The sequence below is a fragment of the Mobula hypostoma genome, chromosome 12, assembly GCF_963921235.1.
Source record: "Mobula hypostoma chromosome 12, sMobHyp1.1, whole genome shotgun sequence".
Lineage (NCBI taxonomy): Eukaryota > Metazoa > Chordata > Chondrichthyes > Myliobatiformes > Myliobatidae > Mobula > Mobula hypostoma.
The window spans coordinates 66,798,420-66,816,144 of NC_086108.1; the positions used below are offsets into that span (position 1 = coordinate 66,798,420).

Consider the following 17,725-nt stretch of genomic DNA (forward strand, 5'->3'; position numbering starts at 1 on the left):
GAATTACAACTATAATAGAATCAGTAAAAGACCACACCAACTCGGGTATTGAACAGTGTGCAAAAGACAACAGGCAGCAAGTATAAAATAAAAAAGAAAGAATAATAAATAAATAAATAAATAAATACTGAAAACATGAGATGAAGAGTCCTTGAAAGTGAGTCCATAGGTTGTGGGAACATTTCCAATGATGGGGCAAGAGAAGTTGACAGAAGTTATTCCTTTTGGACTTCCCATTTTCTACTTGGTGAAATACACATACCATCCAAGGATGTCAGCAACAATTTGTTTTAAATGACTAACCTGCCCGGTGGTACTAATGAACTAAACAACCACTGATCGGTGGCACTGACGCCAATCATCATGAAGTGAATTGAATGGCAGGTAACGGCAGATTTTGTTTCGGCATTCAACACTATTGTTCCACAGACCTTGGTGAACACACTCCTATTCCTCAGTCTAACTACACCTCTGTGTAACTGGGTGTTGGACTTCCAAACCAACAGACCTCAGAGAGTCAGGATGCACAACCCCTCCTCCGTCCCCATCATCCTCAACACAGATGCCCCCCAGGGCTGTGTGCTGAGCCCATTGACTGCATAGCCAAGCACTCAAGTAATCACATTGTGAAGTTTGCCAATGACACGACGGTGGTGGGGCTCACCACCAGCAATGATGAGATGCTCTACAGAGAGGAGGTGGAAGAGCTTGACGCCTGGTTCAGGCAAGTAACCTCTTCCTCAAAGTCAACAAGACAAAGGAGATCGCTATCTACTGCAGGAGAACTTGCACACTCACACTCCTCTTTACGTTGGCAGACAGCAGTGGAAACTGTCAGCAGTTTCAAACTCCTCGCATTGCACATCACACACAACTTCTGATGCCCCCAGAACACATTCTACAGAATCAGGAAAGCTCACCAATACCTCTACTTTCTGAGGAGGCTGAAGACAGCCGGACAATTCACATCTATACTCACATCATTCTACAGATGCGCAATAGAGAGCATCCTAACAACCTACGTCACTGTATGATATAGAAACTGCACCACAGCGAACAGCAAGGTTCACAGTGGGTAGCTGAAAAAGCCCAACACATCACCAGCACCAGCCTACACACCATCAAGGTGCCATTAAAGGGCCAGTAACATCATGATGAATCCAACCCACCCTACTCATGGACTGTTTGCTTCACTGCCATCAGGGAGGAGGCTACATAACAACAACGCCAGCACCACCGGACTCAGAAACAGTTACGTGCCTGAAGCAGGAAGGTTGATCGACACCTTCAACCCACTAATCCATCCCTCCAGGCAATACTACTTTATCATTTCATGTCAGTTACTCTTGTGCCCGGACATCCAATCTATGTATACAACCTTTCTTATGTATTTATATTTATTGTGTTTGTTAAAAAAAATATTACAGTGTTTTAATTTGCGCTGCATTGGGGCAAAGTAACGATTATTTTGTTCTCCTTTACACTTGTGTACTGGAAATTACAGTAAACAATCTTGTATCTTAAAGCTATTGTCAGCAGCCATCTTCATGACCATTCAGAAATAATGCTTGAAAGCTCAGCACAACTGACAAAAATGTATCTCATGCTACATATGTTATTATGGTGTTTTCAGTTTTGTTTCCTAATATGGTATATACGGAAGTCACTTGTTCTGCTGACAGATAGAAGTATTTATGTCCAAGATGTGTGTCCTCATTCTTTTTATGTTGTATTTATACAATCAAATTAGCTTTGGAAACAAATGCATTTTCTATTGTAATAAACACAAACAAATTTGGTAATGAGAGCATTTAGATATTGAAAGATTTGTCTTTGAAGTGGTGAAGAAAATAAACAAGCTTTCATCAAACAAGAAATCCTAAAATTAAAACTAATTTCCGATACTGAAAACATAGAGCTTTTAGTCCATCTGGAGGGACACAGGAACCTAACCACAACAATCTGTGACATTAATCTGCATCATTACTAAGTGAAAAAAAGATAGCTAAGCAATAAGTTAGCCAAAAGATGGCATTAGAAATTGAACCGGTGACAGTAGTTTTGATAGCATCAGAGATTATCATATTTAAGGATTTTAACTCGATAAATGCGATGCTCAGTGACACAAACAAAATACACTAGTAACACAGAGAAACAGCATATCAGATTCCTTAAGAGGAACATTGATGATGGTAGAGTGGTGGATGTTGTATGCAAAGTGAATGTTGTATACCAAGGTCGTTCATGGTAGGCTGAGCCAAAAGATTAAGGTACATGGGATGTGCAGACTTGGTAGATTCTCGGCAGCATGGTGACGTAGCAGTTAATATAACACAATTACAGCACCAATGACCCAGGTTCAATTCCTCCACTGCCTGAAGGAGTTTGTACATTTTCCCCATGACTGTGTTGGTTTCCTCTGGGTGCTCTGGTTTCCTCCCGCATTTCAAAGACGTACAGGTTAGTAGGTTAATTGGTCACATGACTTGCTATTGGGCTGCACTGGCACATTGGGCTTGAGGGCCTGTTACTATATCTCTAAATTTTAAAAAAAACTGTATAAATAAACTAAATAACTTAACAATTATTTAGTTGTAACGCGCTGTAATGTTTCACTGCTAAGGTAATGGTTTCTCTGTAGCAGTAATGTTTGGGTTATGATGGAGATAGCAGGGGCTTTGGAATATGTGCCATCCAATGAGAGGCATGTTGTTCTTCCTTGTGGGTCTGGAAGCAGGGATTTCTTGGTCTTTTGTTGGTGGGAAATGAAGAGAGCAGACGTGAATGGAAAGAGTTGTAGACCGGCGGACAGAGTAGACGCGGAGTGAGGGTCCGACAGCAACGCTCGGAGGAGGTCAATGGGGAACGAATGGATGAATCCGTGAGCTCCAACATGCACACAAGACTGTTTCATTAAAGTGGACCCTTTTTCTTTTTATTTTCTTTACTAACCCTATAGTCAGAATAAGATTTATAAAGTTCGGTCGTTTAATTGCATATGGTGTACTGTCTGATAGTTTGCGGTTCGGAATTGTAACTGGGAAACACATTACTCAGCAGCCACAAAAAAATGAGATTTCTCAGTTTGGCTGGGTCAGAGGCTGTCTTCCCCTAGACAAATGCATGCTGGCTGAGCCTGAGGATTACATAGTAACTAAATCAATTGTCTTCATCATGGAAGAAAGAGGATAGTTTTGAGTGTTTTTCTGACTAGACGCTTGTGAACAATGGTCCTCCACAAGGATCAGCACAGGGACCTCTTTTGTTAGGGACACACATAAATGACTTGGAAAAGGAGTCAAGGGGCTGGTTAAGTATGTGTGCAGATGACACAAACATTGGCAGAGTTGTAGATAGTAACAATAGTTGCCAAATAATTCATCAGGATATGGAACAGATGCAAATATAGACTGAGAAATGGAGGTGTTGCACTTTGAGAGGTGAAATGCAAGTGGAATGTATACACTAAGTAGAATAACCCTTAAAAGCATTAGTATTTCCATTAGGAGTCTAGGATCCAAGGATTCATTACCTCAGAATAAAGGAAATGTCTTCTTAAAACTGAGATTTAGGAATTTCTTCAGCTAGAGGGTGGTGAACCTGTGGAATTCATTGTCACAGAAACTTGTGGAGGCTAAAACATTGATATATTGAAAGAACTTGATTGGTAAGGGAGTTAAAGGTTGTGATGAGAAGACAGGAGAATTGTGTTAAAGAAATCAGCCATGATTGTCTGCCAGAGCAGATTTGATAGGTTGAAAGGGAACGAGTAGACTGCACCCATTCTTCTGCTTATCCAGAGCACCTTTGTGCTCCAGTTGCACAAATTCATGATTCTCACCAGCATTCTGAATGCTTCTTTTCCACTTTCAGCAACTGTGACCCAGAGATTCCAGAGCATCAATGGGAAGGTACACTTTTTCCAACAAGGTTTTTAGACACATCCTTGAACCTTTGTTGACTTAATCACATTACAAATTCTGTTTTACTTGCACCATTGTCATTTAATCTATCCTCCCTTCTATGATATATGTTAATCATTACCCCACCCCCTTCACCATGTAGCCAGCACCCTGCTTGGCCTAATATAGATAATGGACTGGCTTTATACAATGTTATTGACAATTGTATCCTCCAAGTCTTCATTTTCATTGTAACATTCAAAATGATTGTTGATACCTTCAAATTCTTTGTAGTTCCTAACTTGTTGAAGCAGTGAAATCATTTCATTTTCATTTCCAGTCACTTCTGGCATCTCCAACCTTGAATGCTTGAAACCGCAGTGAACAAAATAGTTCTGAATTGTCCTACTGCTTATTTCTTGCCAAATATCAGTGATAAAAAATGATTGCTTGTTAAGCACAAGCACCCGCAACTGTGCTATTTAAAAACTGTTCCCCCTAAGCACGGTGTAGTGTTTAACAGCTACGCAAGCGCACACGACTGGCGCTAGTGTCTCAAATAAATAAAGTGGATCCCAGTGATTTTCTCAATTAGTTTTTGCTCTTTAAGAGTTGTCCCAAATAAGCACCTTCCTCAATTAACTGATGGCCCAATTAACCAGATTCGACTGTACTCATTTTATATGAATATTGAAGCTCATTGTGAATGTTTACTGTGCAAGTGAAAGATATCATCGTATATATTTGGATTTTCAAAAGTTACTGGTGGTTAAAGGCGAAAACCATGATCTAAAATGAGCCATACTTTTATTATATCCTCAACTGCAACAACTCATGCATCTGGAGGCCAGTTACTTCCATGGTATGAATCACTTCAACAAATACACAATGAACGAAAGGAAAATGATGGTTTTAGATTTTAAAAAGTCTGCAATTCATCCTTAAGAATCCAGAAAACCAAACAACATTGCAATGGACCTGGCTGATGCTCAGCTGGTATGATTTGAACTATATTATGAGCATACAGAATTGTTGAGTTTGTTCAGCACAATGAATGAACCTGCAGTCATTACACAGCTGATGATGAACCAATAGAGTTACACTGCATGGAAACAGGTCCCTCAGCCCAGCTCAATCATTTTGCATACCTCAGCTAAACCCAAGAGCCTACATTTGCCCCTTATCCATTTATACTTATTTAAGGTCCATGTACCTCCTTTAAATTTGTAACTACACCAGTCTCCTGCACTTCCAAATTTAGGGATTGTATACAATACTTTGAAAATTGTGTATTTTATTTGCATATTATCCATACAATTCACACAAGTAGAATATTACTCATCTTAAAATATCGATAACTTAAAAAAAAATGAATGGAGAAATACCTCTTCTAAAGAGATAATCACTTCAAAATAGGACATTATTTCTTGAAATATGCAGCTATTCATAAAACTGAGTGGAAAGGACAGCAGAGGTTTTGATCCCTGTATTTAGAACATAAATTCAAGGGGAATAGAATATAAACGCTAGGAGATAATGCTGAGCCTTTATAAGACATTAGTCAGGCCACACTTAGAGTATTGTCAACAGTTTTGGGTATATAGCTAGGAAGTAGGAACATGGAGAGGAGAAGATGGCGGTGTGACACAGCACGCGCAGCCACTGCGGTGATGAATATCTGTTATTTGTCAAGTAGGATGCTGTGCACAATTCTGATTTGATGGAGGCAGACGTGAGAGCACGGAGGAACATCTGGTGAAACTTCGGAAATGCCTGTTTCGCTGCCGCTGCTACTGTGTGATCCAAAATCTCCGGAGGGGAAGGCCCCAAATCCTTGGCTTTGCTTGTTGCTCGGCGGCCAGGCCAGGGTTGAAGTGCTCAGCAGAGATGGTGCTCAGTGCTCGGTGTTGGAGGGCTGGTCAGAGGCTCGACGTTTTCGGACGGACTCAGAGGTGGCTGTGGTCAGGTGCTTCCAGGGTGCTGTATCGGCAAGTTTGCGGTGCTGGAAGCTCATGGCAGGGAGAGTTTCTCCCTTCTACCGTCTGTGTGAGATATTGGGGCTATCGGGACTTGGAGACTTTTTTTTTTACCGTGCTCATGGTCTGCTCTTATCAAATTATGGTATTGCTTTGCACTGTTGTAAGTATATGTTATAATAATGTGTTTTTTGTCAGTTTTAGTCTTGGTCTGTCTTGTGTTTTTGTGATATCATATTGGAGGAACATTGTATCATTTTTTAATGCATGCATTTCTAAATGACAATAAACGAAGACTGAGTGTCCTCATAATCCAATCTAATCTAATATCTCAGAAAGGATGTGTTGTCATTGGAGAGAGTCCAGAGGAGGTTCATGAGGATGATTCCAGAAATCAAAGGGTTAACATATGGGGAGTGTTTGGCAGCTTTGGGCCTGTACTCACTGGAATTTGGAAGAATGTGAGGGGGAGGGGTGGATATCTCATTGAAATCTACCGAATGTTAAAAGTATTAGATACGGTAGATGTGGAAAGGGTGGTGGGGGCATCTTAATCTTCTGAATAAGCCTCCCATTAGGGAGCTTGTCAGATGCCTTAGTAAAATCCATGCAGACAGCATCCACAAGCTCTACCTTCCTCAATCATTCTTGCCACCACATCAAAAACCAAATCAAGTTAGTAAGATATGACTTGCCCTGTACAAAGCCATGCTGGAACTCCCTAATTAGGCCATGGTTTTCCAAATGTTCTTAAATCCTATCCTGAAGAATTCTCTCCAGTAACTTCCTTACCACTGGTGTGAGACTTATGTCTCTATCGTTTTCAGACCTATCCCAGGTTCCTTTCCGAATAGTGGAACACTAGCTATTCACCAGTCCTCCTGAACCTGGAGGCGACATGAAGATATTGGCCAGCAAACTCATCTCTTGCCTTTTTCATTAACCTAGGGTGTGGCATAGTGGCATCAGCGCTGGACTTCAGAGCGAGAGGTCCCGAGTTCGAATCCAGCCGGCTCCCTTGCACACTCCCCATCCGTGCCTGGGTTGAGTGTCGAGCTAACAACTCAACCTCGTAAAAATAAACCTGGAGAGGGATGGGCTCCTCCAGGTTTCAGATGCCCAAGACACGACATACGATGAGCATACCAAAAAGCTTGTCATGACAAAGCCCCAACGACTCCACCAGGAGTTAAAGGCGCACACACATATATTCCATCAAGTCCTGGGGACTTATCCACCTTAATACTCTTCAAGAGACCCAACACTTCCTCCTGCTTTACCCCAAAATGTCTTATTTCAGCACTATCCTCCACGCCCTTCTCCTTGGTAAATATTGATGTAAAATACTCATTTAGAACCTTACTCACATCCTCCACATCCAAGCAAACGTTCCCCCCTTTATCCTTGAACAGTGCTACCCTCTCCCTAGTTATCAAGTTTATACTGAGATACCATGACCAGCTTTGGTGTTCCTGGTCATGAAGGGGAGGGGAAAAGTCATTCACATTCCTTTCTTTCAAAAAGAGCAAGCACGCATAATGTCAGTTAAAGACAGCACTCAGTTGACTTAGGATACCGTTTTGTGACCTGCTAGCTCTATTGCATGAAAATTTGTAAGCATTTGTGGAATTGTATCTGAAAAAACTTGGAAAACATAGGAGGGGAGCTCTTCAGTGTTGGTAGAAACATTGAAATTCTCATCTGATGCTAGCAACATTTCCAAAACCTATTTAGATTTCCTTGGCATTTCAAGCCTTTCTAAAAATTCTTCTCTTTCTCATCATGAGATTTTAGAAACATAGAAAACATGAACAGGAACAGGACAGTTTGCAGAATGTCTCTATCTTCACAAACCTCTGGGGCAGAGAGCTCCAAATAGAACAACATTCTGAGAGAAGAAATTCCTTACCATCAGTCTGAAAATGATCAATACCTCATTTTGAAGTTATGCCCCTGATTCTAGATCCCCTCATTCAAGTCCTTTTCATAAAATTAAAAGATAATCAAACATGATTTTCTAAATGTCTTGCTAGTATCTTCTCAATAACAGACTCCAGAATAGATGCTAGGATAACTGTTTTACTTTTTCCTGTTTTCTGTCTCCTCCTTATCATGAATTGTGGTGATATGTTTACAGCTTCCAATCCTCTGGGAGTTACTCAGAATTCAACAAAATTTAGTACATTACAACCAATGCATCCACCTTCTGTGCAGTCACTTTCTATAAAGCCTTTGGATACATAATATCAAGCCAAGGGATCTGTCCTTCTGCCCTGCCCCATTAATTTATTTAGTACTATTTTTCTAATGACAGGGATTTTTTAGGTTTTTCATTCCTTTTCAGCCTGTGAAGATCTATTATTATTTGGATATATTTAGTATCCTCTACTGTGAAAAATGTTCTAAACTAAATATATAGAGTATCATCTCATGTTCTAAGGGACCAATGTTTACTTTATCTACTCTCTTTCTTCTCATTTAGCTATAGAAGTTCTTAGCATCTGTTTTATATTTTTGGTTGTTTACTCTCAAACTCTGTCTTCTCTTTCTTAGTAATTCTATCAGACATCCTTTGCTAGTTTCCAGAAGTCTTCCAATCCTACCCCTGATCTTTACCTTCAAATTAATACAATTAATCTTCTCCTTCAAATTAATACAATTCTAAGATGTTTAATTAATCATGTATCCTTCTTGTATGCACCCTCTATTCTCACTAGAACATATCTTGGCCAAGATTTATGAAATACTTCTTTAATTATCTGCCAATGCTGATTTATTGACTGTTAACTTATTTGTCCACTCACGTTTAGCAACTTGTCTTCATACTATTACCACTGGCTTTATTTAGGTTTAGGACACTAATTTCATTCCAACATTTCACACACCCTCAAATTCTGTTTGAACATCTGCCACACCATGATCATTTTTGCTAGGGGATCCTTCACTGTGCAATCATTAATTAATCCTGACACATACTTGTCTAAAATAGCCTGTTTGCTGGTTGGTTCTTCAATATACAAACAATGTAGTACTTTAGGGAGCCATCACAAACAAGCTCTGTGAAGTCATTTATGGGCTATCCTCGTTGTTTTAATTAAATTCATCTAAAGAATAATTAAATTAAATTAACATCATTTGTGCTTATTGCCATGCCTTTCTCTTAACCCCCATTATCTTTTGTACCAGTTGTGCATACACATCAGGAAACAGAAGCATTTCCACTGTCAGCTCATAATATTAAACGTGATGCTTTCTCGTCTGCATTTTGCTGCCAGATTGCTGCTGCTCCTTTTAGTGGAGCCATTAGCTCATTCGTTACAAATTCCTGATGAACGCCAAAGATGATCTCTCATGGCAGATTGACAACTGAGAACCAATTTTGTGGTGGGAAGCCAAAGAGACATAAGGGCTGTATAGGAGTGACTTTGAAATGGCGCCAAACAGATCAGAAATCTTACTGAAAAGACATCTATAAAAGCACTTTATTTTGGGCCCCATAGTATTGCTGATGCTGAATGTCTGAGGAAGTTTCGCATGAAAACCACTACTGTCTATCTAGCATAGACAAGTTTCACATCATTCAATTTGTCAATGCTCAGTCCAAATAAAAGATCTCATCAAATGACAAACGATGCGCTACAAAATTGAGATGTTCTTTTAGCTGACAAGTTCAATATTGAAGATGGACACAGACAAATCTTCCCAGTACTCCTTAAGAGTATCTACAGATTTCTTGTTGTTGCAGCAAGCACACCTTGTGATACAAACAAGTTTAAAAGTTACTTTTTCACAAATACAAACCACATTTCTTTACTAATCAGTGCCTTCTCTGTTCCCTTCTATTTTACTTCCCTTTGGTCTCCCTGATCACATATTTCCTCAACTTTATGCAGTATGCTGTCACAAACTCCTAGAGCTAAAATGTCCAACTGCATACCCTGAAACATTAATGCTTAGAAGAGGGGCTGGGAACTGATCCTTGCTTTCAGATTTGAAACTTCATTAAACATTTTTAAATCACAAGACATGTGGACAATGTATCAATTATTAAAAAAACAGATTTTTAGTTTGTGGCTTACATTTTGTAAAAATTATGAGACAAACCACAAAACCGAGAACATTCCATTCAAATTCAGTTTGTAACTCTAGTTGAAACTGTCCAAATTATGACACTTAAAATGTTTCTTCTACTAGCATCCTATCGTTTATGTTGCAATTTAATTCTTGCTGTCGAGTTGAAGGCACAGTTCACCATTTACCTACGATTGTCAGTAACATCCTGATTCACTGATACTGATTTTGCATACTAGGAAGAGCAAAATAGTTTTATACCTCACTACTATCCTTCAGTATCACCATTAAGTAGTATGTTTCCCATTTTCTCCAGTATGGTGCACTCCAAATAGAAAGAACCAGGTGTCTCACACAAATGTCTCCAATCTTCTAGAATTACGACCTTTAAAAAAATGTGCACTAAACTTGCCTTTTCAAAAAGATATTTGAGATCTGAGGGAATGTCAAATGAACTTTCAACACCATCATAAAATTCCCTGTCCCTCTTAAATCTCTGCAACTACAATTCAAAGCCTCTCTTTTTATTAAGTAACACGTGCCTTTTAGGTATTAATCTTCTCCATCTCTTTCAATGTTATCATTTATCAAACCCCTACTGCGAGCTGGCACTAAGCCGCAATGAAATAGTAATTGATGTGTTTACAGGAGTCAACACATTTAGTTTAATATATCCTTTTGAGTTAAGTTAGAGTATCAAAGTCCGTCTCTATTTCTCAGAAGCATAATGTTGGGAAACATACGTTCTCTGTTACAGGACTGCATGAAAATATAATTCAAATATTTATTTGAAAAGATGTCTAATGGTCATAATTTCCTGGCTGCTCGTAGTTTGTGATATTAAAAAAAATGAAAATGCTAACATTGGCCCCAGTGCTAGTCAGTAAAATTTGAAAGCCCTGAAAATCCCTAATAAATATTTGTGTTTGTGCACATCCAGAGTCCCTCAGCCATAATTGTTTTTTTGGCACTATTTTTAACTTATGGATTGTTGATTGTGATGCAGCATTTCAATGAAACATGGATAAACATATTTATCATTCAGGTTTAATATCAGTGTGGTGCCAGCAAATGGATTAGAATATATGCAAGTCAATGTCAGTACTATAAAATTACAACACCACATGTTCAAGTCTGATGCAGGCACTTTTGCCCATTACATCAAGGAGTGTTGGGGCATGTTTTTTCAACCATACCTGCGCAGTGGGAAGTTAAATGTCCACCTTCAGAGGTATCAGTTACTATTGTCCTATCGATAGCTGAGCATTCAAAACTTGCTCTGCATCAGTCCCATTAACTTTACATCATGGGCTTTACACCAGCCAGAGTGTGAACATGCAATAGTTAAAGCACCTATTCACAATTTGCTTCAATTCATCTCCTGCTATTGGCACAAAGGAGTTCCTTCAATAACTTCATCCAGATATTATTGTGGAACTTAAAGCAGAAGCAGAGCTCCCATAGCATAATTATTATTTGTTAGGATATAGGGAATGCTTTATTTTGCTTTTTGTCCCCGCTTAGGATTTTAAATTAACTAAAAACTGTTATGCTGAGATATGTGCATACCACGCTTACAAATATCTACCAGATTAATTTAATGTGTTGCCAGAAATTACTTTTTCCAATCTACCTCAAGCTTTCCTTTGAAAGCCACTGAATTAATATTAATGAGAAGACAAGTTTCTTTTCCTTTCAATGCTGCCTGACAGGAAATTCCCTGTGTGATTTGCAAAGGCGGAACATTTCATCACATATATGCGTTTGCTTTTTGAAATTAGCAGCCAACTTTTCCACTAGAAAAAATACCGCAAAATGTAGAAAGAATTCACAGGACGACTGGGAAGATAAAATTTTGCAGTTTATTTTGAGGTCTTTTGAAAAACTGTTTCTTTCCTCTTAGTATCTCAGTATTGCATAAAAGTTCCCTAGATAATGCACATTGTTTAGGGGAAGACATAAAGCACAATAAAGCAGTCAACCTAGGTAGTAGCAGGTCCAGCAAATATTGGCTCCTGATGTGAATGTGAATATCCTTGTAGTTTCTCTCTCAAAAACACCTATTCTTGGGCGTTTCTGTGAGGATTGCTGTTTCTCTGATGAAACAGAGCGCTAGCAATGACAAAATTGTGTTCCAACACTTTGTTAGGATGAATATACTGTGGTTGCTTGGTTTCCCCATTCCCTTCTTCAAAATTGCACCTTTCCAAAGATTTCTCTTCCTACTGACTTTTGGTACTCTGGGGAGGATGAATGACTTGCTGTTGGAGAGGTGTTCATATTGTTCAGAGAAAGCCAACAGACTGAGATCACTGAGAAAAATGGTGAAGAGTGGTGTCAGAATAGCAGCTTGGAATATCATCAGCTGTTACCAATAGCAACAATGGTGTTCAATACAGCAGCGAACTTTAAATCATCATTGCTGCTCAGGGAATTAATGATTACACCATTCACAAAATAGTAAGTCTGCCAAGTGCAGATCCTCCAAGGAAAGATGCATGGCAAATATACTGAGTAAATTGTGCTGAGGTAGAGAGGTATTGTTTCACTGCAAACACAATAATAACATTGAGCATGTTCTGGGACTCACCCTGACGAAAACCAACATGTTTTCATGAAACAACATACATCAAAGTTGCTGGTGAACGCAGCAGGCCAGGCAGCATCTATAGGAAGAGGCGCAGTCGACGTTTCAGGCCGAGACCCTTCGTCAGGAGGGTTTTCATGAATATGTTACACTTCAAACAGACAATCTACTTGCTAGTGAGTGGGAGTAGCCCATTTGATCAAAATCAAATATTAAATAATTGCAATTTCATTTCACCTCTTTCCCTACGTTTTCATTTCATTTTATTTCAATAGATTGACTTCAAGAAGTAATTCAATTTGGTTGACATTAGAAATAACAGAGTAATATCTTTTTTAGAGAAGTTTTTTGTATGAGTTCTTCAACTGAAAAACTTCTCTTTATTGATTAAATAATCAATACCTATCAGAAGAATTATATTATAATAATGCCTAATAATAATACCTGAAAGTAGTTGATTTGAAAACCTTTTCTCAAATTAAACTCTTGGAGACAAGGATTATGGATTCATTAAAATGGATCTGATTGAAAGGGTGACCATCAACCGCTGTTTACTCACCTGTAGAACACAGCCATATGGGAGGGCTTGTTTAAAGAATAGAGCATTGGACATCAACATCACCAATACATGACCCTATGACTGCACATCTTTAAGAACTGGGAATGGACAGAATGACAAAGTGTTTTCAACTATTTGCTGAGTGAGTCAAGACCCCTGAGGGATAGGGATCATTCTACATACCTGCTCCAAATGCAAAGAAAAAACTTTTATCTGGGTTTGCCTCCAGAAGCTCTGTCACCCTCTTGCCCATTCTTTCATTTCTTTTGTAGATTAACTCTTGGCGAAAATAGTTGTCTATCTCCTGAGCTGTCACCTGCTCGTGCGGCGGAAGGGTGGTGTTGATAAAGTTAGGCAGCTGTGAATAGAACAAGCCAAGTGATTATTATTGTGAGAATGGCTGCTAGATACATATGACAGAAAATACAGAATCAAATGCTTTACTGATGAGATAAGATGGATTTGCTTAAATTGAGTTGAGGTGAAAGAATCTTTTAGCTGCTAAACCATTCTGGTAATTTTGACTTGTTTACTTTAAAGTGCTGTTGGAGTTAAAAAAAAATCTGATTTTCTATAAAATTATTTGGAGCTCCCCAGTCCCTATATACTTATAAAGCAAGAAGACATCTTGCTTATGCAAAGTTGGAGGATCTCAGCTGAATAATCATTAGTGACATTATATTTGGGGGTGTGCATCAGAGAAGGTTGGGATGGCCCTTGGTGGTGATGTACCTGTAACCCACAAGACTCTTGGCCTAGATTAATCCACCATTTAGGCAAAATATCAGGCTGGATTAGCATTTAGCTGGATAGACTGCTAAAATGCTCAGGAATGGAAAGAACAAAGAGGAAGTTGAATAATATGGTGCATGTGGTACAGTAGTAGAAGGAAGTGAATGTGTCGCAACCCTCGAGCAATTCTCATTGTGGTGGTCTCTGACACAGGTAAGTTTAAAGTAGGCCCAAATGATCTGGGATAGTCATTGGTGAGGATTCACTGCCAGGAAATTGTCTTATGGCATTTTTATTATGGTTTTGCCCTTTGAAGAGACACTAAACCCCGATCTACGCATCTATTATGGACTGCTGTCTGCTATACTCACAGACATCCCACCCTGCAAAAGCTCATTTCATGGAGGTAGAACCACCAATTGGCGGCAGACTTCCGGATTTTCCGGGAGAGGTGGGATGTCTGCAATAGAGTAGCTCCTTAGCAGCTAGCCAGCTAGTTTAAATAACGTTAGCTATGCTAATGAACGAATGACACCTGTTAAACTCACCTCAACATGTCTTTTACAGTCTTAACCCACCATAGGCAATAGAAAAGTCACTGTTGCAAACAGTGCAGCGAGCAACACTGTCATTATTTCTGATCCCTATTAGGCAGGGGTACATTTTAGTGTAGTCTGGGATGACGTACATTTTATATTTCCTTTTTTTGGAACACTCTGCCATGTTGCACGTTCTCTCTCTCTTGTGGCCACTCTCGCTCTCGTGGTCTCTCTCGCGCTCGCTCTCTCTCACGCTCTCTCTTTCTCTCTCTCCCTCTCTCTTGCTCTCAAAAAAATTGATTTCCAGGACATTGTATATAATTTGCGGGCATCAAAGAGCCACTATTAATATGCGGGAGACTCCTGGAACTTCCGGGAGAGGTGGGATGTCTGTACTCAGGTTGGCAGTGGCGGTCACAGCAGAGCCAGGAGAAAAGTGTCAGCACTGTCAGAGGGATCTCTTCAGGTTGCATTGAAGAGAAAGTGTGGGGACTATGTGGGAGAAGTGACTTAGAAGGTAGGAAATATAGAGAAGGTGGAGTCATGGGAGGAGGATCGAAGGATTTTAGTGGCATATGAACGAACCCACTAGACTGTGGTGCAGCATGTTTAGGCAGGTGGGGTGGGATCCATTCAGGCTGGAGCTGAGCCAGGGGTTGTGATCAATGGACAGATGCTGCATGTTATGAATAAGCGGCAAGCACCAATCGGTTCAGTTTCTTGCCATTTTTCTGCTGAATGGCTTTAGCAATTCAATCCATTCATTAATCTTGTTCAGGTCTCACTGATGTGTCTGGTTTTAACTTCATGGGCCAGGAATTTTGAAACCTGTACATTTGCTTTTCTCAGAAAAATAGCGATACAGGACAGTAGCAGGAGGAGTAGGCCTGCACCATTACCTTTACTGCCCTTTGTATCTAGAAATAGAACATAGAAATCTGCATCGCATTACAGGCTTTTTGGCCCACAATGTTGTGCCGACCATGTAACCTACTCTAGAAACTGCCTAGAATTACTTCACTGCATAGCCCTCTATTTTCCTAAGCTCCATGTACCCTATTAGAAACATAGAAAACCTACAGCACAATACAGGCCCTTTGGCCCACAAAGCAGTGCCAAACATGTCCCTATCTTAGAATTTATCTAGGGTTATCCATTGCTCTCTATTTTTCGAAGCTCCATGTACCAATCCAGTCTCTTAAAAGACGTTATTGTATCCGCCTCCACCACCATTGCCGGCAGCCCATTCCACACACTCACCACTCTCTGCATGAAAAACTTACCCCTGACATCTTCTCTGTACCTACTTCCAAGCACCTTAAAACCGTGCCCTCTCGTGTTAGCCAATTCAGCCCTGGGAAAAAGCCTCTGACTATCCACACAATCAGTACCTCTCATTATCTTGTACACCTCTACCAGGTCACCTCTCATCCTCTGTTGCTCCAAGGAGAAAAGGCTGAGTTTACTCAACCTATTCTCATAAGGAATGCTCTCCAATCCAGGCAACATCCTTATAAATCTCCTCTGCACCCTTCTATGGTGTCCACATCCATTTACTATTTACCGTATTTACTTCTTACTCCTTCAATTACTTGGCCTCCAAAGTCTTCTGTGGTAGATTTCTACAGGTTCATGATACTGGGTGAATAAACATTCCTAAACATCTTATACTATTTGCTAAAATTATTTCCTTTGGTTTTAAACATTGAAGCCAGGGGCATGACCACTCTGCATCCAGCCTCCAGAAGCTGCATGTTATGAATAAGTGGCAAGCACCAATCGGTTCAGTTTCTTGCCATTTTTCTGCTGAATGGCTTTAGCAATTCAATCCATTCATTAATCTTGTTCAGGTCTCACTGATGTGTCTGGTTTTAACTTCATGGGCCAGGAATTTTGAAACCAGTACTTTTAATTGTGCCATTTGGGACAAAAGTTTTTGACTCCTTCGTTTGTGACATCGTCCCTATCAATATACACTCAGTGTCCACTTTATTAGGTATAGAAGGTACATGGTCTTGATCTTGTTCATGGTCTCCTTCTGCTGTAGCCCATTCACTTCAAAATTTGACATTCAAAGATGCTCTTCTGCATACAACTGTTGTAACACATGGTTATTTGAGTTACTTGTCAGCTTGGACTAGTCTGGCCATTCTCCTATGTCCTCTCTCATTAACAAGGCCTTTTTGCTCACAAACTGCTGCTCACTGGATATTTTGATGCTTTTTTGTACTATTCTCTGTAAACACCAGGAGATCTTCAGTTTCTATGACACTCATACTACCCCACCTGGCACCAACAATCATTCCAATGGTTAAAGTCATTTAGATCAGATTTCTTCCTCATTCTGATGTTTGGTCTGATCAATAACTGAATCTCTTGACCATATCTGCATGCTTTTATACATTGAATTGCTGTCACATGATTGACTAATTAGATATCTGTATTAACATACAGGTGTACAGGTGTACCTACTATAGGGCCACCAAGTGTATTCTTCTATTTTTTTCTACCTTACGTGTTGTCAAATCATTTGTTAAATTGACTAGTGTTCAAATGACCACATTCCATCTACTGTTTGGGTAAAGAAGTTCCTACTGAAGCAAACTTATTGATAAATCATCCTATCTTTGTGCCTGTTAGACCTTGTGTCCTTTGCTAGTGGTAATAGTTTCTTCATCATTACTCTAACAAGACCTTCCATCATCCTAACATTTTCTCTTTTTGAGAAAACACATCCCATCTGTTAAGTGCTTTATGGATAGGCAGCTAACCCTGAAACACTCAGGAAATGAGATTCTGGTCAATTTCTTGTTAGGAGCAGCCAAGCAGTCTGAATGAATATATACGTGTATATTAAAATTTTTAGTAATTTCTCATTCGGTTATTCTTGGTTTGAAGTACTTCAGTTCTGTCAAATGGTCCTTTAAAACATAACACTGATACTTAGTGATACACTTGGATGCATTCATCCAATCTTGCTACAAGTGCAGCGACACTGTATGGTTGAAAGTCACCAAGTAAGCAACACCAAAATCTGGTGGAAATTTGGAAATTTTATCATAAGGCCATAGTGCCCTGAACATTGTGACCCTGAGCTCTTACCTTCCTAAACACCAAAACTGTTTACAAGAAGGGGATGAGCAGACTCTATTTTCTAAGGAAGCTGAGATCCTTCAGTGTGTGCAACAGGATGTTGGAGATCTTTAACCAGTCTGTTGTAACGAGTCCAGGCTTCTTTGCGGCTTTATGTTGGGGGAGCAGCATCAGTACTGGTGATGCATAAAGACTAAATAAACTCATCAAAAAGGCTGGATCTGTCCTTGGCTACAACATGGACGACTCTTTTGAATTAGTGGTGG

At 39.6% G+C, this 17,725-nt stretch overlaps 1 protein-coding gene across 1 annotated transcript in view; it reads right to left on the reverse strand.

Moving 5' to 3' along the window:
• The window catches only part of trabd2b (TraB domain containing 2B), a 430,972-nt gene that overhangs the window by 187,529 nt on the left and 225,718 nt on the right, over window positions 1–17,725 (reverse strand). The window contains exon 4 of the mRNA XM_063064307.1: window positions 13,279–13,453. Within this exon, the coding sequence (XP_062920377.1) occupies window positions 13,279–13,453 (175 nt within the window). The remainder of the gene's footprint in view (window positions 1–13,278; window positions 13,454–17,725) is intronic.